The 22,791-nt window shown below is 42.6% G+C and overlaps 1 protein-coding gene across 4 annotated transcripts in view; it reads right to left on the reverse strand.

Moving 5' to 3' along the window:
* Nucleotides 1–3,011: 3,011 nt before the first annotated feature.
* Nucleotides 3,012–22,791, reverse strand: part of esrrgb (estrogen-related receptor gamma b) — a 38,713-nt gene continuing 18,933 nt past the window's right edge. For all 4 annotated transcript variants that reach the window (XM_034580209.1, XM_034580207.1, XM_034580208.1 and 1 more), the window contains exons 4-7: nucleotides 15,439–15,549; nucleotides 14,730–14,891; nucleotides 7,524–7,793; nucleotides 3,012–4,535 (exon numbers count right to left, since the gene is read on the reverse strand). In XM_034580209.1, coding sequence (XP_034436100.1) covers nucleotides 4,291–4,535; nucleotides 7,524–7,793; nucleotides 14,730–14,891; nucleotides 15,439–15,549 — 788 coding nt within the window. In that variant the 3' untranslated portion in view covers nucleotides 3,012–4,290. The remainder of the gene's footprint in view (nucleotides 4,536–7,523; nucleotides 7,794–14,729; nucleotides 14,892–15,438; nucleotides 15,550–22,791) is intronic.

Below are 22,791 nucleotides of genomic sequence, written 5' to 3' on the forward strand. Positions count from 1 at the left end.
AAAAATACCCACATGCTGATTTCTTGTTCCCAATTTTCTTTTATTCTACAACCACAAGATGTTCTCAACACAAACAGTCCTCTCCGGGTCTGAGGGTCGTGACCTGAGGATGCCTGTTTCCTGTAGATGAGATAGAAGTGTGTGGGTACTTTTTTTTGCGATATGCGATCCTGAAAAATAATTAAACTCGTCATTAAATATGGTACAAACTTATATGTTCTTGTAGATTTCTTTCCATAGTCGCTGCCTTGAAGATATTTAAGAAATCACGTGCGGTGATTATACATAAACCATGTGATTTTTTATTGTCACTGTACATTCAGTGCACTGTTAGATCTGACTCACTCCAAAAAGCATATATTTACACATGGGTACAGTAGGCATGAACACAACAAACAAAATACAAGAAGATGGCACACGATACTGTCCAGTGAAACCCAGCTGTGGTTGGCTTTTTCATATTCATCCCTTTGTTTTCAGCACTGTGAACGCGTGTGTGTGTGCATTGCTATCCTGTCTCTTTCTGAGTGTTGGGCAAGTTTATAATTAAAATGAACCAAAGCTTCTTTTTAGCTTGATTCATACATCACAATTGCTAACATAATGCTTTTGAGGGGAGTAAACCTCTTGGGTAATCACGTCTGTGGTACATACACCTCGCAGGGTCCTTCACACACCGCGGACCAGGACGGCCGGGGAGGTTCCTCCATGCTTTATGTAAATCTCGTCATCTCAGCGTGCACGGAGATAAGATAAGTCCGTAAATGGAACAGCGAATAAGCAGCTTTCTCCTCCGAGGAATGTGCTCCCCAATTGCAGTAGGTTCATCTACATTTTTTTTAATACCCAGTCAGTGATGTCACTTTATTTCTGTGCCACTGATTCCCAGGAGGAGCCCATGGCCCGCTTCCAAACCCAGTGTAATTTTCAAAATATGAATTGAGGTATAGGGTCGAGATGACTTCAGTCGCTATACGTCCTGCTGTGCTGAGAACCGAAAGTCCACAGAGACAGAGACCGAAAACACAAATAAAAGGAGAATATCCCACCTCGGACAAGTAGAACAGACCTATTCTCACTTGAGTAATTACCCTTTTGACTCAATGCGGTGATTTGTATTATACAGCTATTCAGGTGGGTTCTAAAGTGGTGCTGAAGTTGCTACTACATCATGAAAAAATTAATTAAACAGGCAAAATAAACACATGACCATCGCTATATCAACGCACAGCAGCTACAGTATAGGGAATATAGGGAAATATGCACAATACATTTGCCGTGTACAGCACTATACAGAATGTCCATGTTGTAAACAAAGCACAGCTAAATGTCAGCCCGACGCCCCCACAACACATAGGTGGCCATATTTGCCATTGCATAGCGCAGTGATCGCTCCGTTACGAAAACTATTACAGACACCCGTGAAATCGCCTTTGTAAAGGTTTTTTAGACGAACCCTCCCCGCCATCAACCGAAATAAAACGTCTCGCGTCCCCAAGGTGGAACCAAAGCAGGAATTTAATTGCTCCATTTCTATTGAGAATTTCAGCTTAGGAGACAATTAGAATTAATTGGATGTAGTCGAACCGTTTTAGAACGCGGAAAAGTAAATTAGGCGTTTTTTTTTTTTTTTTCTTCTTTTATTTTTCTTATATTAATTTGGGGTGACGGGAAAGTTGGGGAGAGAAATGATCTGCTATGAGTCTTTAAAGTGCACAGAGGAGGTATACGTGACCGAGCTCTGATCCGTGTGTCTGCGGTGGTCAAGTTTTTTTGGGGCCAAACACAGATGGAGCTCGTCTCCAGTATGAAAACATGACACACAGCTGGACACTCAGCAGAATGACGCTATTACTATGAATGACATGTTTATAAATAACGTCCATATTTTTGAGGAAACAGCGTTGAAGTGTAACATCTGGCTCAAAATGCAGTTTCACTCATGTTTCGCTCCATTTGACGACACTCAGCTTTGGTTTGCTACTGTACAAAGGTGGTTCATCCCCCCCCAACTTCAACTGGGGACGGATTAGCTAGTTATACATTTAGGGGGAGTGCATCATGGGAATTGTATTCTCTACTGTATTGGCTTATAATTATCTATGCATTACATTACGGTGAATCAATAGCGTGTGTTTCCTGTAGGGATTGTCTGCAGTTACTGGTCGCTTGGCTTTTTCTGTTTTACGTCTTGTTTGGGCAGAAGCTAATGGCACTTGACACTTTAAAGACAAGAAAGTGTTCATAAGGGAGAATATGTGTCTCACTAAAATCCTACGAGCAGCTCATTTATCTATTATCGTGTTACTTCGTTCCATCCAACCCGCTCAGGTTATCAGAACGGTAAGAAATATGTTGATAAGTGTGCCACGTTACTCTCATTGCTTTCTTTGAATAATTTGGCAACTGGTTTACAATAGATAGATATAACACTCTAAAAGTCTACTGTCACTTCTGGAATATGTAGACTACGAACTTAGCCTGTGTCAGAGTGCGAGTGTTTGTAAAATCCTGCACAAAGTACAGTAACAGCCTGAAAGATGAGATCACACCGTCATTAAAGACGAGCTAAAAACTGATAGAGAACATCTGTGAACTGAGGTCTCGTGTTTTCTTTAATCATTAATGCAGAGTGATGAAATTCAAGTTACGCTCAGAAACATGTGTCATTATATTGGTGCACACAAACATTTAAACCAAGCATCTGTTAATGTGCTAAATATAACCAGGTTTGTTGTCAGTTGTCTGATCTGACATAAAACAAGCCTTACAAGTTTTATTTTTATTTTTTCCCCTGCCGCCTTGAAACATGGAAAGATCAAATGATCAAAGGGAAAATTATTTGTCGTAGTTAACGAATTTCTTTCATCTGTTGCAGTTAGGTGTCAAAATATTTCTACATTGGCTGTTTATATATAGGCAATTCTTTTTTTTTTATCTCTGATGATATAGGAAATAAAACGTCAAATTTGTCAAATTATAATAAAAGCTGAGAGATTATGCCTAATTGTGACGGCAACAAATGACTATTTTCACAATTGATGAATCTGCTGATTCATCAATTTCTTTTTCAGTTGTGAAAACCGATGCGTTCAATATTGTGACACTTGTTTGAGTGTAACCTAAACAAAGGGGGGTTGGACACAAGAAAAAGCAAAACGTATACAATATAATGCAATGTAATACGGCACCATCACAACATATAGACTCAAAATGACCACAGAGTTGAATACGAACCTTTGAGACACGACTGAACGTTACAATCATCACAAAGGTGTTTTTTTATTGCAGGGCTATCAGGTTGGATTAACGGCCATATTAGATTGCATTAAACTGCATTGCTGTTGTTGTGTCCTTTATCTGTATTTATCCAAAAATAAAGGTTTTAGGAGAATTCACATGAAAAACCCTTTTAGCTTAGCATGTGTGTGTTTCACAGTATGTTTTAGTTGCCAATGAGAAGTGATGAGTGAGTCTCTAGAAGCAGAAACCGACGACCCGAGGCTCAATTTGCTGCCGGACGCAATAACACCCATTATTGCCACGTTGTTCATGGATGCTTAGTGCAAACACTTTGTGAACTATGACCACCAGCCAACCTCCGTCCTTCTGTAAGCACCGAGTTGACCATCACCACCGAGTCGATGAAGCTACTATGAGGTAAATATATCACGAGGAAGTCGAGTTACACGCCCGCAGTGGGCGGCGCTTTCTTTGATGACGAATATAAGAATATGTCTAACATTTCTCCCCGCTCCCGCCCCCCCACCCCCCCGCCCAGTGCAATTTCACACAATATACAGTACACATATTATATGCAGACCAGTTAGAGACTATTGCTTCAACAACTGAGATTAGAAAATACCAAAGGAAGAAACTAAAAAAACAACACGTAATGTGGCCGTCACGTGGACGCGCAGTTCTTCAGGACATTTAAATTAACACACTTTTCATTTTGAGATGAAAATAAGATAAGAAACAAATTCACAGAAGCTTCAGGTGATATACAGCAGTGGGTCTCTGGTTATAACAAGACCTTTAGTTGCCTGATTTCTGTACACAACATCTTTATATACATCATCGTGATCCCACATCAATCAGGTTGATATTCGAGCCTCTCCAGTTCCGTTTTCTCTTTATGTTTATTACGATTTAAAAGTGTTAAAATGACTCAGTAGTCCAAAGCTTCATCCCTTCACTGTCACTTGGCACGCTGCCTTTGTTTTCACGGGCTGTCTCTCGCCTCGCATTGGGCAATGCAGCTGCCTGTCAAGCATCTGGCCCCGGGTGTCAAGCCTTGGCCTCCAACATCTCGAGGAATAGTTTGTGCATTGGGACCTTGCCCTGCATTTTGATGCTGTAGAAGTGCTGAACCGCCTTGGTGGCGGTCTGACGGAGCAGCGGCAGGGTCATGAGCAGCTTGCCTGCCCGCCGAGGGTCCTCCGGGTGCTGGGAGCCCTCAAAGTCCTGCAGGGCCTCGTGGAGAGAATCCTGGAGCCTTTGGACGGCCTCGATATTCTCTATGTGCATGGAGTCTGGGGCAGGAATGGTGGTGGGGGAGGGAAGAATGAAAATATGATGGAATGATGGAGGGAAGAAAGACAAACATAAATATTTGAATCATTCATATTTTAAAGTTATAGATAAAACTGGAGTTGAGCACATGCGTCCGACAAGGCCCAACAGTCCCCTTAAATGAAAACAAGTCTTATAACTAAGGCCACATTCGATTTCTCAACTCCACATTTGTGGTAGTTACAGGTTTCTAGCCGTATTTGTTACTATACAGCGGCTGAAAAAAACGTACACTGCCAAATCAATATTCACACAATTATCTGAGAATTCAACAAAGATGTCTCTCAATGTTAAAAAAGCAACAAATAAAATCCTGGATCCGCACCAAAATTGATTTACTTCTTCCCTGACCCATAACCCACCCTTCCACCAAGTTTTGTTGTAATCAGCACAGTAGTTTTTGCGGTATCGTTCAAACTAACAAACAAACAAATGCAGATAAAAACAAAAACCTCCTTGGAGGACAAAACAAATGCATTCGATGAAAAGCCTTTTCTACTGATCTGCATTGCGCAGCACATACGCAGCTACGACAACTTTGGTGTTTTTGCAGCAGCATCAGCCGGCTTTCGATTCCGCATCCAGTCTTTGTAAACATGCAATTTTGGAGAGAGGTTTTCTCTTGTTAGTGGTTAATGACACTCCTTAAATAAATGCCTAAGCGTGGCCAGGACTCTGGGGAGCGGCAGGAGAGGGAGATGTACTGTAGGTCTGTATAAATATACAGTTGGACAGGAAAAAGATTCATTTCTTTTGGTATCATGGACCACATACATCCCCCCCCCCCCCTTGCTAATGAATTCAGATGGCTGCATTACTAGGATATCGTTCAGCTGAATGATGGCAGCAGATGGCCTTCATTTCCATAAGAAAGAGCTGTTGGCCCCCTTATGTATAGGCTCTAAAATAAAACCAGTTGAGACTTATTAAAAACTGCTATCTATGTATAAGTCTACAAGTTAGAAAAAAAGCGCACTCGTCCTCCAAAGGACACACTGACGGAGAGCGTTTTAATGGACAAGCAGCGGTTTGCTTTCAGCCAATTTCACTGCCCAGACTCACAGTGTCAGGTCTAATCTGTGTATGCATCATATCCACAATTCATCAACTCCATGATAAAACAGAATGTGAATTCAATCCAGTATTATAATTGAATCAAAACAATTCATCTCGGCTTTATCTATCACAGTAAATTCCACTTGTTTCACCCTAAACACACTGTTATTACTGAGGCCAAACCAAACGTGGCCGCTGATTGAAGCGGCTGAGTGGATTAGATCGGCGCCGCCGCCAAAGTTGCGGAGTGAAGCAAGACCGTGTATGAACATGTAAATGAGGCAGAAAAAAGGAAAGTACAAGGCTAATTATGTTCCTAACTGACTGATTAAGTCTCTTTTACCAGTCGCCTTCTGTGTAAATTGCATTTCTATCTTGGGAAATTAACTAGGCTATGTGGACCGCACATGTGTTCCAGCTACTCTTCATTTGAAACCTTCATGTTAATGCCGATCTGATCCTTGTTTGGCCGTGCGAGCATGTGTGCGTGTGAGAAACCGAGAGAGAGAGAGAGAGAGAGGGGAGGGGAGGGGAAGAAAGAATATGTTTCCAAATGTGTGTCAGTGTGTGGAAATGCACAGGGAGAGTGTGTGACTGTTTTAGGGTGTGTGTGTGTGTGTGTGTGTGTGTGTCTGTGTCTGTGTGTGTGTGTCTGTGTGTGTGTGTGTGTGGGTGGTTGTAGTGTGTTTGTGGTGTGGTTGTGTGTGTGTGTGTGTGTGTTGAAGGAGGTTAGGGGCGGAATGCAAAACTAACTTTGAAGAAACAATTTCCATGTAATCCGTCAGCAGCCTGGCGTCAATCCCGTCGATACTCCGCTAATTACAAAATCAATGGCCATGAATTTCCACAGCTGTCACACCCACAGGACCCCGTGGAGCCGGAGCTCCCCGACACTGGGTTCAAACGAGCCGACGCTGCCCTCTCGCCCTCCCTGAGCCTCCCTCCCAACCCCTGCCTTCCTCTCTCACACTTCTCCCTTACCTTTACATCCCCTGTCTTTCCATCACCCCCCCCCCCCCCCCCCCCCCCCCTCCCCCTGCAGCCCTCACCTCCTCATTTATCCTCCCCCCTCTCCACTCTCCCGTGGAGAGTTTGTCATCAGAAGACTAAAGCTCTGGCCTCAGCATTTTTCATTTTTTCAGTCAGGCAGGAGAAAAGACTCCTAACAGGCATTGATTAGCGGGGGGACAGGCCCGGCCTCATGAAAAGCAAACTGTCGATACGGGCACAGCATCTTCACATTGGAACAAACGAGGCCCGTCGCTCCCCAACGCTCATTCCACTCCACTTAACACATTTTATTGACAGCCCCTGTTTTCCTAATGAAATGCTAAATATATCTCCCTCGGCTGTGGCGCGCTGGCAGCTACTGTTATGGAGATGGAGAGAATGAGAGCGCAATGTGACAGTCTCTCTTACACGCACACACACACACACACACACACACACACACACACACAAATTAAAATATAGATGCACACACCCTCCCACACATGGGGGGGGGCAAATTAAACAACCACGCTGGTGACCTTTTTGTCCCCCTCTTATCAGACATCCTTCACCGTGGAAGTGATCAACTCAGCAGATATAGACGATCACCTGACGTTCTTTTTCTTTGTTTGCTTTAATTAAATGCCAACTATCTTTGAGATTTAACAGAGAGATGCACCTCCTGGTCAAACTGGTGTCAGTTATATGTTTGTTTAAGGCTGGAAGATATGGCCAAAAGTTATAGCAAGATAAATAATTTCCTGCATCATTTTCAACCAGCTCAGGTAGAAAGCTAAGGTTGTAATTTTTGTTTTTCTTGAGTACATTTTTTGTTCTTTTAACTTAAGTAAAAATGTTTGAGTACTTCCTCCACCCCTGGGGATCAAGGAGGTTCATTTCACCTGAGTTGGCGAGGGCGATGGCTTTGAGCGTGACAAACTCCTCCTTCTCCATGCGCAGCTTCTTGTAGCGTCGCACCAGCGGCAGGATGGCGACGTGCAGGTCCAGCAGGCCGGAAATCCTCGCCTGCTCCTCGTCCACCACGTAGTCCTCCGCGTAAACGATCTCGTCCTCGCAGGGCAGCGAGCGGAACACGATGCTCAGCACCAGGATCTCCATCCAGGCGCTCTGCAGGAGACTCATCTGGTCTGCCAGCGAGAGAGTGGAAAAACCTGCAGGATTAAAACACAGCATGTTATTTTTTGCTTTCCAGGTATTGCTGTACAACCACATGACATGAGCATGAGATCAACCCATTAAAGCCACTGCACTTTAATTGGCCATTTCAAGTCCTCTATGTGTTTTTATGGGCTGTGTGTACAGGGCTGCCCAATCCCCAGAGAAGCCCCACTTGAAACAGAGGCCGACCACTGTATGCGGTGGCTTAAGAGGGGGAATATAAATCAGTCAAGTGTGGAGGTCTTTGAAACATGAGCCAGGGCTGCTTCACCCATCAACCGTCAACACTTCTGCTGTGACCCACTGCATAAGCACATGAGGCGGCACTTAGTGAGGACAAATCCACTCCTCGCTCACACCAGCTCTTACTTTAGTCGAGCGGCAATGAAGAAACAACATAAAATGAACTCTTCTTTACGATAAGGAATAAAGTCTGGATTTTAAAATGGACTAATTAGTCAAACTAAATAAATAGATATAATATAATCAGTTTTTTCATCATAAACTCAAACACACCCTTCGCCATTAGAGCTCATTTTTATTCCTCAAACACTTTCCAGTTACTGTGCCTTCATCAGGGCGGTCTATATAAAGTTCATCAATTAGTCATGTGAATTTTCAAGAAAAAATTAAAGCATTTCAGATTCATAATTAACAGTTAAACACTTGAAAGTTAATTTAATTGAATGGGAATGAATATATTGAGGTCAGCATATGAGAAATTACATAATAGTTATGTAATTGTAGAAAAAATATGTTTTAAAAAGAGAAGTGAGAGGACATTGGCATTAAAGTAACTGTTTTATGTAAAATAAGTGAGTGAAAAGTTGGTTTTACTTTGACAAAAATACAAGTTCCAAGGTCCATTAATGAGCTTTCCACTGTATCAATGAGGATTTTGCTCAGTTGCCTGGATGATGTATTGTTATTTACAGTATATCTTGTATTTTTGTAATTAAAATATCTCTCGTAAAGTCACAAAACCGAATTACAAACAATAAAGCAGCCTCAGATAGAAATAGTACAAAGCCATGGTAGCTGAAAATGATTGGGGGAATAACAGTGTAAAAGAAAACAGTATAATAAAGAAGAGTTGTGTTAAAATATGGTGGACTCATTTATTTAAACCATAAACTTCATATAAAGATGGAGAAAATGGCTGGTTGCAGTATCGGCCATACATCCCAGCTCCTCCATGTTAGTGGATAGGACACTGACCAGACAAAAAGTAGACAATAATGAATAATAATTGATTCAATGAGTTATTTGATGCTATTCAAACAGGGTGAAACGTTATGATTGACGGCTGAGACTGGCTTGTGATTGGTTGAGCCCCATTCCCCGATCACTACACTGCACAGACTCCAAACGTGCAAGATGGCGGCATTCGTATCCGTGATATTTTTGCTTCATTTCTGGATAGTGGGAGGAAGGGGTGATTTAAACTCACATTTGGTCTGATTCAGAATTAAAGCTTGTTATAACATGAAGTTGCGTCTCGATAAAGACTGTATTCATACGGAAAGCTTATGGTACATTCCACCTGCAGCCTGCGCCGTTATTCTTTGTTCTGAAGTGTTCAACCTTCTGAACTCACTTCATCCAACATCTCGAGGTCGACCCATCAACTCTCTCCTCTAACATTCACACACACCACATCAAACAGACGGACACCTGAAAGGACCCGAAACGCCACAATACCTTTCACTGCTCTGTGCTGAATAGGGAGGTGACTGCGAGTATTGACCAGGGTCCTGAACCCACCACTCTGCTTTACTTAAATCTGAGCTTTTATGGACAGGAAATGGGGCAGGTTGACTTAAAAGAGGTCCTCCCCGATGGTTCTTATCAAGCAAATAGAGGGACGATGGAAAGAGAGAGAATGGGGCGGAGAGAAAAGAGTAGTGGGGGTGTCATTGATTAGTAGATTGTAATCAGTCCGCCAAATGCGAAAGGGGGATCGATCCAAGCCTCAGATCTGACAAACAGACAGTTGATGGAGGACATCCGGTACATGTTTAGTTGGGGGATGGGAGGAGTGCAGGATCACTGAATGGAGATACTGTGGGCTCAGGAAGTCAGGAATTCACTCCCCATCTCCAAAAGACAAGTATAAACGAGAAATGAATGGGTTTAATCCTCTACAGGTGTATTTAGGATAATAAAACAGGAGGAGTAAAGACATAAAAAAATAACACTTAATAGCAGTGTTTAAACTTTTATATGGATCACAAGAAAACACGAACAGATTTTATATCTATGCACCATTTCTTTTGTCAAACGCTCACTTTTCTATTTTCTTTTTTTTTGCCATACTACACGACATCCTGTTCAACTGCTTCCTCCTTTACTTCATCATTCTTTTCTTTTCCCCAGCCTCCCTGTTTTTTCTCTCTCTCTCTCTCTTCACTTCAATTTACTGAAGCGATGGAGTGACTTCCCGGCTCCCCGGGGGTCGCCCCGCAGCTTCAGATACGTCGCCCGGAGGTGGCTGAGTTAAGTGTCGCTCTGGAGGGTGATTCCCCCCCCTGATGAAATATCAATATTTCACCCTACTGATTTACTGCCGTTTGACCAAACATGACACAATATTGAGCAAACTGGAGAACGTCTGTGTCTCTGTAGTTTCCTCCACTTGTGATGAAAAAAAAGCACGACGGAGACAAGAGATACTTCAGGTTTCTACTGAACTATAAGAAAAGGAATTATTATCTACTATTATGTCTTATCAAGGCAGAGAACATTTGCTATAGCAACAATAAAACTGAAAAGACAAGGATTTAAGTGTTAAGGCTCACTCAAAAACGGTGTGATAAATAGAAAGGTATTTTTTTTACACATTTGTCTGATTGTTTTACCCGTAGACTTTATACGAAGATGGACAACACGTTGCTTCTTTTTCTCACTATCCAGAAATGAAGCCAAAATATCCGATATCGATACAAGTGCTCGACCAATCACAAGTCAGTCTCAGCTGCCAATCAATTGACCCGGTTTTCACATAATCAAACAACTAATTAAAACCAAACTGACGAGAAAAACATGTCAGAAACCATCTTTGAGAAAAATGTATTTGAAGTGTACTTTGACTATTTAGTTTGGTCCATGCCCCATCCATTAACGTGGGAGAGGTGGCATATATAACCTATACTGCAGTCAGCCAGTAGGTGGCGATTCACTTTTGGAGTCTAAGGTTTTATTTGGCAAAATAGCAGATACCTAAAAACAGAATCTGAGTCGGAAGTTGCTAATTATTATTCAAAAAGTCAAAACTTTGATAAATTTGAACTAAATCCACGATCTTTACTTAAGTGTTACCTAAACCCAAAAGCATGTCAAGGGACTTTAGGGGCCCCAGCACCCAAGAAACACACGATACATGACAGAGGCTCTAGTCTTCAACCAGACCTCTATGGGGCCTCATTATTACAGTCTCCTGTACATAGTTAATCATAGAAATTAAGGGGGTTCACACAAAATTGTGGATGAGCTGTTCTCGGGGGGGCCTCTCTCAGCTCGGGGGGGCCTCAGGCAATTGCCTGCTTTGCCTCCCATGTTGCAACACCCCTGTCTAACCCTAAAACATTGGACAATTTGTATATATTTCTGTGAAGTACCCAATCTGATGCACACCAACACCACGATGTTAGTGGTTGTTGGCAGAAAATAAAAGTAGTGTCTCTATGCAACAGTACAGTACAGGTAGAGATCAGATGAGTAATTGAATCCCTATTCAGGAAAACGAGGAGACTGAGTGGTTGGCAGTGAAGCTTGAAGCTGTCATTGAGAGCCGGGTCTAAAACAGACAGCAGTTCACTCTCTATTCATTTAGTATCATTACAGGCCTCCTAAGAGCCCTAATGGGCCTAATAAAAAGACAGAGGTAATAATGAGACTAGAGGGCCCTATATGAGCAGGAGGAGCAGGAGAGGGAGAGCCAGGGGAGCAGGAGAACAAGGAAGCCGGAGAGTGTGTGAAAGATACGATGGTGGAGAGAGAGAGAGAGAGAGAGAGAGAGAGAGAGAGAGAGAGAGGGAGAGAGGGAGAGAGGGAGAGAGAGAGCGAGAGAGAGAGAGAGAGAGAGAGAGAGAGAGGAGTGTTTGAGCGGAAGAGAAAAAGAGAGGGGGGAAAAAAACCAAAGAGGTAGAAAGCCATGCTCTGAACTGAGTGAACGTTAAATACCAGAGGGCACTAAATGCTGCTGCCTGGAATATAAATCTACACATGTTGTGTGCAGTTACATGTCTTAGAGGGTGTGTGTGTGTTAACGGCTGCACAAATTAATGGACACCTCTGCCCTCCAGACGACTGCTCCACGAGTCTGTGTGATGCACCCAGTCACTTTACCGTGTTTACATTGTTATTTCAAGAACGTCCATCTATCCGGCACAAATATTTGCTTTTATTCAAAGAAATATCAAACTCGTGTATGTATTAATATGAAAGCCTCGAGAAACGTGTAACAGAAAATCTCTTCAACGTTGCATGTTTCCTCTCTGGTCCCCACATCTCGGGTGCTGAAGGACTTTTGCATTAATGGGGCGATCTGCAGTAATGACTCTTATTACCTCATCGTTAAGGCCATTTGCGCAGTGGTCTATGAGTGTAATGGTGGGAGTGGACTGTTAAACTGGAGGGACCCCTTTTGTCTTAATCGTTACTTGGTGACACTCTGACCCCGTGGCCCCGGGTAAAATGTCCCTGGAGTGTCACATGCCCCTTTAATAACTCCTGGATTGAGATCCTCGTAGAATAAAAGATCAATAGTTATACATAGAAAATGTAAAATGAGATTGAGGTCCAAAAATATGAATTTATTCCTGCACCCCGTGGCGATGATTAAATTGAAGGATTTGATTGTCGTTGCCCTGTTTGGCCTCTTTTTCACTCTCTGAAGAATATACCCGAACTAGAATGGCCCGGAGTGTGAACCTCCGCCGGGGCCCAACAGTCCCCTTGTGAAGCCACATTTTAAATCTCCAGAGTTTTATTTGGATCTGCACCAAATTTCACACATTTATAAAATTCTGTCAAAACATATTCGTTTTTTTCATTAAGATCCATGAATTATTTGGTACAGAAATCAAGGAATATGATGAAAAACGGCCCAATCTGGCATTTGACCCATACTGCATCCTTCCACTGAGTTCCGTGGTAATCTGTCCAGTAGTTTTTCTGTAATCATGCTAACTAGCAAACAAACTATGCTGATGACTCATAACCTCTTTGGCAGAGGTTATAAAAGAAAACCTAAGACATCAGGGAAAAGAAAACCCTTGTTTTTGTACCCCAGCGGCCCCCCCACCATGTCGGCCACTGCCAGACTCATTGGTCAGAGGTTCCCGGGGCAGGTTCGGGGAAGGCACACCTTCACCCGCTCCAAATTGCATTTTTAAGCGGTCAAACGTAAATCTGATGACGAATCAGAGATTAGGGCTAAACAGAGGGCTAAGCAGCTGGTTAGCGATGTGCCAGCTGGGAATAAACCATCGACGGAAGAGAAAAGCTATCTCCAGTTGTCCCGTTTACAATTGGGAACGAATGGCATTGCAGCTGATTATAGTATTTTGATACACGATTAACCATTTCAGGAAGGAACAGGATATGCAGATTTTCTTGATTTTATAAGACTGGGAATTCAATATCTTTGTGTTGTACTGTTTTACTAAATAGTTGCTGTCATGGGTGTTTGACCTTATTCACTGAGAGAAATAAACGCTACAAACATATTTAAAAACATCTCGAACATCGCTCGGTTACATCAGCTTCATGTGCAACTTTACTCTGTCTTTTCTTTGACTGGATCAATGTGATGCATCTGCTTTGACTCCAGCCTGTGCCCCCTTTAAACGTACCGGGGTCCAAAGTGTCTGTTTCAACTCGGTGAGATGAGAAGAAAAGAGAAGATCTGTGGACATTTGCATACCAATCCTTATTTAAGAATTTGTCAACAAGGAGCGGGGGAAATCCGTCAGTATTTCCCTAAATAAATCAATTTTACCACAGGCCCTGTGTAGCCCCCTTAAGTAAGTAAGAGGATTGCTTTCTTTAAGTCCAGGATTGAAATGGAATACATTGACATAGGGGCGGATCCCAAACACAACCCCCCCCCCACAGACTCTCCCACCCTACCCAGTCAAATCAAAGGTTTCAGCTGCTCTTTATTGATTAGATTTTAGAATATGGGACTAGCTTCTCCCTTAGGTGCAGATGAGTAGCAGATGTTAATTATCCTGTGTGTGCGCATGAATGTGTGTGTTTATGTGTGTGCGTGTGTGTGCAACAGCCAGTGAACTACTTCACTAATCTCATATTGTTTCATTTCAGCAAATTAACTGAAACAAATGTGGGTTCACTTCTCTGCTTTACCAACAGAATGAGACCCATGAAGTTTCCTGGAACTAAAATATTTATACAGTGTTATTATCAGTTAAGATGTTTATTCCTGTTATGAAGCAACAGCTTGTTTCATGTGTCATATATTTATTCTATATACAGACATCTAGTGATTTCTATTTCCCACAAAGGAGGTTATGCTTTCGTCTGCTTTTGTTTGAGCAGGATTTTGCAGGATTACGCAAAAAATACTCAACTGATTTGCACAACATTTTGTGGAGGGGTGAGGCACGACCGAAGGAATTTGTTTCACTTTCTTTTTGAGAATGTTTTATGGACGCTGATGAAAACAAATCTGGCATGTTTAGTTTGGTGCAGATCCAAATAAAAATCTGGATGTAGTGAATTTAAATGTGGTTTCATACGGGACTGTTGGGCCTTGATGAAGTTATGATCTCTACTGAGTGATATTCTAGAATTTGTCTTTAATAAGAAAAAACAATTGTTAAATACCTCCTCAGTTTTGAATAATTAAAAAAACCAAACGTTTCAGAAAACCAGTCATTCATTCATTAGCGGCCACGTCTCCCTACCTGGGATATGTTTGGCCCAGCCGATGATGACCACCAGCTCGCGGTCGGCCAGGTCGCACAGCGTGGTCAGGGCCTTGATGTCGCCGTCGGGCATGGTGGGATCAGGCATGGCGTAGATCTTCTCCGGCTCCACCACCAACAGATGGGAAACGATCTTTGTCACTGGGAGAGACGACGATGGACACAGAGATAGAGAGACGAGAGAGAAGAGAGAAATGTTCAGTGTTGTGTGACAGTTTCAGACGACACAATAACATTTGTTTTTTCAGGAAAATAACAAAATGATAGAGTGGATTATTAATACATGCTCTATTTGGAAAGTGTTAATTTAAAGAATATATATATTTTTGTAGAATTTAATAATAATAATCTATAATCTAATTCCAAAACAGGTGACAGGTTTGCCTGGTGATGAACCTGACGTTAGCATAAATGGATGACAGTTAAAATCTATCATCCACAAACCGTCACAGGGCACATATTCCTCAGTGAGGTATTTTATTAGAGATTAATAGATTTCTAATTGCAGTTTTGCAAATCTCAGCTCTCAGCCTGCAGAATTTCATAAATGTCCCATGTTGTGATACTGTATATTATATAAAAAACAGAATAAAGGTTTTTCTGTATGCCACAAGATGCCGCCGACATTTCAACTGACTCAATGAGATAAAAAAAACACACACACACACGCAAACAAAGAAAAACTCACATGGCTTTTTGGCAGGAGGGGGGAGAGTGAGGCCGAGGTAGCCTCCGTTCTCTGCGTCCAACCTTCGTTTGTACTTCTGTCGCCCGCCCCTCACCCGGTCCAGACGTACACCTGATAAAAAAAGATCAGACACAGGGAATCAAAAAATAAAACTCACACGAGCAAAGAGTTGCAACATCTATAGATCCATATTTTGTTCGTTAATTCATCTTAATTTCGTCAATCAAGTGCTGCATAACCCAATTTATCCTTTTACATCTACGAATACAGGTAAAACTGCTGCTAATAATAAAAGTGTATCCTCTTTTTTACATGTTATTATTAGGAAACATTGCATTTCTCTCCATATATTTTGCTGAGTCATAAATTTCTCTTCAGGATTTCATAGTTTAAAATTTTTAAAACCTCATTATGACGCAAAACTGAGGACCTGTTAAAATACACTTTTTTTGTAGTATATTTCTAAAGGGATATGTATTGATATATATAGCCTATACTACATAACAAATACATTAAAGAGTATTTGGCATATATATTTTTGTTGTGTATATTAAGCTATAACAGGGACTACCGAGTGTCATTCCTTTACTTTGAACCATTTGGCTGTAAACTGTTCGATGCTTCCTTGTTACAGACAAACGAGTGTAGGAACCTATTAGTATACGAACGTGACACATCTGGGATTATCTTGAGAGCCATCTCAGAGGACGCGGGCTACATCAGCAGCTCCTCGTGTGCTGGATTCACGCGCTCGTATTAAAAGTTGTTTGAGGATGTGTAGGCAGAGCAAACAGGTTTTTACATGGTCAAGTGGAATTGAGTTGTGTGCGAGATTTCCCAGTGACTCATATAAATTCCTCTGATTCCCCTGGAAACAAAAGAATCCGATTAGGATGGTCTTTCAATTTCCTGACACCGACTATCCACTAACCTAATTACCCGGCGTGCCCAGAGGGAGCTCATTCTTCCCAGCAAACACAGTGAGATCATTTTATGCCTGGCAGATTGAAGCTAAATCGAGAGCCCCTCTCCTAACACAGCTTTCCATTTGTATGCCTTAAAGTAATCAATAAGGCTCGCAAATAGACTTCTTGTTCTTTGAACACATGTGGATGCAGTTTTAATTAGTCAGTTAGGCAGCTAGAAACTGGGTTCGGCGACAGATGGAGCTTCGCCGGTAGTTTTTACCATCGCTCACGGTTAAGGTAAATTTAAAATTATAAATTGTGCTTCAGGAAACCGTGCACATGTACTCCACATATTAAATCAGTTCAGTAGCTTCTCCCTGCTTAATGGCACACATTGGCCTAATGAAGGCAGGCACAGTTAGTAAAGGCTCCTCTCGCAAAACAACAAGTTTGTGCAATTCAAAAATATATTAGTTGTGTGTAGCCTCAATTCATGCAAACCACACCCATGATCAGACTAAGTGACAGTGAATCGCTGCTACTTTTGTCCGTGACATCTACCATCATCTGCACACAGAAGCGCGCGCGCACACACACATGCACGCACACACACACGCACACGCACACACACACACAGGTTTGGTTTCCCTGCTGGGGGATGCAGGGTCATGTGGCTGCGACAAGCGACAAGTGACCAAGCAGCCGGAGTTAGAATTCCAAGATCTGCGGGGGACGTTTGAACTGGAACATCCAACTGGCCCATAATTAATAGATACTGACAAGAATTAAGAGCTCAGCGCTAACCAGTTTCAGTTTACAGCTTAGCAGCGCCGCAAACGGCAGAGAGCCGTGGCAGGAGGGCAGAGAATGACAGAAAGAGAGAGAAAGAGAGAGGGAAAAAAGGATTAGATAATGTTGAAGAATGGGAGGGTTGGGGGAATAAGACAAAACACGCTGCTGCTTTTGGCTGAATGTATCAGTTTTCTGCAAAATCTCAGTTTTTGTTTTATTCTTTCTCACTTTTTCAGTCTCTTTTTTCTCTTGCTTTTAGCATCAGGGTTAACGTCTCCTCCCACACAGCCCCACTCTGCTGCCTGTCCCGGCCAGTGTCTGATCCAACCAGTGCAGGATTATCTCCTCCCCATGTGATACGGCACAGTACTGAGAATCTGACCACAACAAGACAGCTGGACGAGGCCCCTTGTAGAGAGTGCTGGGGGGGGATGTGTGTGTGTGTGTGTGTGTGTGTGTGTGTCATCGTCAGCACCACATTCCACAACTCATGCCCAAAATCCCAAGCAGCCTTCATGCTTCAAGAAAATCGCGTCCAGAGGACAGCTTGTGTCTGGGTAGTGAGAGAAAGAGCCTGTGAACAGGCAGGTGCACAGATCATCTTAAAAGCATCCAGATCCTTCTTTTTGTTTTTTTTACCCGCTGCCCCGGTTGCTGGCCCTTCATAAAATGTGGCAGCCAAAATATGGATGCAGGGGCTGAGGTTATGTGGTAGAAGATTGTGGGGAATGAGATGAAAGAAGAGCGTGTGCTGGATATTATGAGCTCGGTGGGATCATAGAGGACAACATGCTCGTAACTTATTGCAGACGATGAGAGAGACACAAAGATAGTGCCTGACAATCCACCCTCACTGTGTGTGTGTGTGTGTGTGTGTGTGTGTGTGTGTGTGTGTGTGTGTGTGTGTGTGTGTGTGTGTGTTTAAAGACGATGAGGCATGTTTGCATAGGAGCGATCTTTATGGCCACCTGACCCCGGCTTCCCTTTCACATTCAATATCATTATTGACTTGTGCAACCTTAAAGCACAGTCCTGACTACAGCTGCTGTGTTTTTCTGGTGGTGGCGGTGTGTGTGTGTGTGTGTGTGTGTGTGTGTGTGTGTGTATGTGTGTGTGTGTACGTGAATTTTTAAAGCGCTTTTAGGTACATACACAATTTTTTAAAATTCAGTTTAAAAAGATAATTGTAATTTTTCTTGGGTCCATACAGACAAAAACAATAATTCTTAAATGACACAGTCAAAATCAGGAGTTTAAAAATACTTAAGTAATGATTCCATATCCTCTTCAAAACAAAACACCAGAAATAGTCTGATGTTTTAGGATCAGGATTTTGCGAAAGTGCTGATACCCTGTCCTCTTGAACGCAAACACCAAAGTTAGAGGCATTAAATAGTTGCACTTATCGTGTTTACATATTCTGTTCATGGTGTAATAACATTTTAATTTCCAATTCATTGAGAAAGATCCATCACGTCTTTACATGTGCAATAAATCTGGAGGGAAAATGTATTTATCTTGCCTAAAATTTGCAATTATAAAAGATATTCAGCTTGTTAATACTGTAATTCTAAATATAAATTACCTACCTTGTGTTTTAAGCTTTAAGTTTGGAAACATCCTCTCATTCTACACTGTGGCAGAATCATACAATATATTTTCAGATTAAAACCTAAGAATAATTTTCGATGTCTTGAGTATAAATTTATAGTTAAAATCTTCAAATTCAAAGACAGAACATGTCTTTAGTGTCCTCAGTGTTTTCTATGGGTCAGCACAGAGAATCTTTATTAAAGCTAATAAATTGCAGAACCAATTAATTAATTTACATCAAAAACAAAGTGTCCAGAATAAAATTAAGTTGTTAACAATAAATACCACTGAGCAGATCTATGAGTGAGGGATTGGCAGAAGAAGCTCATGTCTTCCTGCTCACACGCTGTGTATCAAGCGTGTGTGTGACGATATGAACATGTGTGCGTGTATCTCACACAACTATTTTCAGCTGCTCACCTGTCAGAGGCGCTTCTTTCTAGAGAATGTGTCAGAATTGGCCGGCTCTCGAACGCTGCCAAGGGGAGATTAGGAGCTCCCTATTTTAGCTGGGAAAAATCAGAGGGATGCAGCGTGCGCCCCCCTCGTGCACGGCCGCTCGCCCTTTACGAGGCGCAGGGACCTTGCCCTTGCCGAGCTGCTTCTAAAGGGGCCGAGAGTGTGAAACCTGCACAGGGCTAAAGGTATCGGGCAGCTTGTGTTTGATTGTGTAGAGACTGGGTGGGCTGCGGCGAGGAGGGAGCCGCTGAGAAAATGGATATGGGACAAGAGGAGGGGGGGGGGGGGTGTGTATGAGGATGGCATCCCACCTGCTCTAATTGGCTGACAAGACAAAGCTGGAGTTGTTCTCCCATAACCGCACACACTGGCGTCGGCCTCTTTATCATGTTTTACACTTTTCATAAATCTGAGCCGGCGTGTCCATAACGGGTAACGCAGTGCATTACAGAAACACCCCGACCACAGATGTGCCTGTAATCGAAAACATCTGCACAGCTGGAGGTGGCCGGGTCGATTCAGGATCCGCGGCGCATCGGCGTACAGTTCGGTTTGTGTCGGCTGAACTGCAGAGGGAGAAGGGTGCCAGCGGGGGGGAACGTGTAGCTCAAGGTCCGATTCCATGTCACTTGTCAGGGGTGATATACATGTGGCATGTGTGTACATGAATGTGTGAGTTGAGAGTCGAGTGTGTGTGTGTGTGTGTGCGTGGAGGGTTGCAAAGAGGTCAGCACTCCGCTAAATCCCCTTCTTCAGAGGAACATGTGTTAGCCTCCGTGTCTGATCTATCACCTGCCAGACAGTGAGGACAGGCCCGAGCGGAGCCTCTGGGTGGGCGCTGACTCTCAGCTGCAGGCCGCCCGCTACTCTGACACCCGAAAGAGCAAACAAGGCCCAAAACACCTGCGATTACATACACAAGTTTGCATTACAAGAAAAAAATAAAGCAGCCTATGCTGATCAGAGGGTTTTTTAGTCTATACAGTTCACCCCCGTACGGCTTTGTATCACACCGTTTAGATGTAGTACGACTTTAAAGTCTTACACTATATCGTTATTTTGATGATGTCATCCTATAGCCTATAGATTTGCTTTCTGATCTGAGTTTATTGATTGGCGAGGGACCTGACAGTCTGTGATATTGGATATGGCTTTACTAATCTTTTGTGAATGTGGCCGGAGGAAAATAAGGCTGTAACATTACCCCGGTAGCCACGTTCGCTCAGGAAAGACTGCTGATCCCTATCTGTGGTCGGGCGAGGGCGAGACAGCGGTGCGGCTTGCCAAAATAGTCTGGCAGCTTGTATTCATCCACCACATTACAGCGGTGTCAGAAAAACCCCCACGGGCAACGAAAACGCCGCAGAAACACGGAGCGGACGCTAAAACAAAAGAACCGTCGACTTCGGAAGAGCAAACTTGACTTCGGAATTGCAAAAGAAAAAGCCTATTGATGACATAACTTCAGTAGATCTTCTGGGTTGTGTGCTTCCGTTTGAATAGGACATAGTTCTTAAACATGCTAATCTGCTAACATGATCATTTAATCATGCAATAAAAGACTTCTGCACATTTCCCTGCGGCGCGAAAAACAAAATTCGAAATTTATAGCAGGCATTGTTGTTATAGCAGGCAATAACAACAATGCCTCAAATCACTAAGAAAAAAAAGAAGCTAATTCGGTGCAGAAATTTCATGCATCATTTAGCAGCATACAGTACTGCTATGGGGGGGGGGGGGGGTATTAGCGCCGCTATTAGCTGCGGGCCCTGACTCCTGGCAGCGGTGACTGACACCATACCTTCCGTGAGTTGCAATTACGTGAAGGTTTTTCCATTGGACCTGTGACCTTTTATCAGTCTCAGCTGGACATTTAGAGGGTCACTGAGCGCCTGCCGCTACCAGCTCGTCCAGGAGCTCCGCTGTGACACAGCAGTGAAGCCGGATCCGGAGGGGAAGCCTGTCATCTGAAATATTTTCCCATAAATCACGTCGATTTTAGTCCAAGAACGCAAGTTGTAAAATTTGTTTTCGTTCGTGTCATTATGGTGTAATGTGCACGCACAAACAAACTTTATTAAGCAATGTACAAATATCCCTGTGTTTACTGGGGATAGGAAGAATGTAATAAACAGATAGTGATAATTTGTTTCCCCCTGCTCCTTGCTTAGGTGTGTTAAGCTTCTACATGTACTTCAGAATATTTTTTTAATCCACTCTTGACTCCAAACAAACCCGACGACACCAAACCGGGTTTAGAAATTGAAGTCAGCTGATCAGAGGCATGTATTACAGTAGGGAGGGGCGTCCCCCTGCCCACCAGCCGGTACTTTGTAGCACAGGGTCCTGGTGGAAATATTACAGGGTGTCTGCTCTGCAGGTTTCAACCATAGACTGTTTGTAAGGATGGACAACATGACAGATCCATGGTGGCTGGCTCCAGTATAGGTCATAAATCCCACCTCCTCCGTGTTACTGGATGGAGGCTAAAAAGCCAAAGTTTTCTCAAAGATGGTTTCTGTCATTTTAGATGTTTGTTCAAGTGTTCATTTCCCAGTAAGTTTGGTTTTAAGGAGTAATTTGATGCTACAACGAAACGGGGTCAAACATCATGATTGACAGCTAAGATTGACTTGGGATTGGTTGATCGCGTTTATCGAGGGGATCTTGCTACTGAGTCAGCACAGATACTCCTAATACGCAGTATGGCAGCCTTCGAGTCCGGGATATGTTGGCTTTATTTCTGGAAAGTAAGAGGAAGTGGAGATGTGTCGTCCATCTTTAAACAGTCTGTGGTTTTTAAGACCACAATGAGTGAAGTTTAAGACCTATGTCAAGTATGACGGACAAGAAGGAATATCAGAGTCCCAGAATTCCTTAGATTTCCCCTTAACTGGAGATAAGGTGACATAGCCAAGTAGAGAATAAGCCTTGAAATGCAAAGTTATCTCCCAAACAACAGATAGAGACAGTAGGTATCAATAGTCTTTCACAGCCAAGTTGACTTTACTGCGATAAATACTGACCGAGGTGTTTGTGTTTGTGACATTTTACTTGACAATTAAGCTAATTTTAAGCCATGTCCAAAGTAGCCATGAATGAGCATTAACATAATCAAGAAATATAAATATATTGAAGAGCTGGTACATAATATTTTAAGGTATTTCATACTTTTTAAGGCCTAAAAACTGACTCTTGAGACTTTTTAAGAAGCCGTGGGAAACCTGCATTAGAAAACAACTAATTACTTAAGTTCTTAATTTTTTATTCTACAGTAACTTGGCAGTATTTCTAAAACACACTTAAAGGAAGTTTAAAAGTTTATAACAGGAGCCATGCCAAGAAAACGTATATAATTCTATTATTATATATTCTAAAATGCTGATAGCATTATTATTAATCCAGCAAAAGTCATATTGTTATTGGCTGTATTATTCCTCGTGACCAGATAGCTTAATACATGACACCTGCATTCTTGTTATACGATGTGATGATTCCTTTTCCGTGACCAGCCCTCAGCCACTTGTTATATGGTGAGGCGATCTCATTACATGAAGTAGGGCATGCCGCTGTCCCCCCCACTGATGCCACGATCAAAGTT

This window comes from Hippoglossus hippoglossus, chromosome 24, assembly GCF_009819705.1.
Source record: "Hippoglossus hippoglossus isolate fHipHip1 chromosome 24, fHipHip1.pri, whole genome shotgun sequence".
NCBI classification, from domain to species: Eukaryota; Metazoa; Chordata; class Actinopteri; order Pleuronectiformes; family Pleuronectidae; genus Hippoglossus; species Hippoglossus hippoglossus.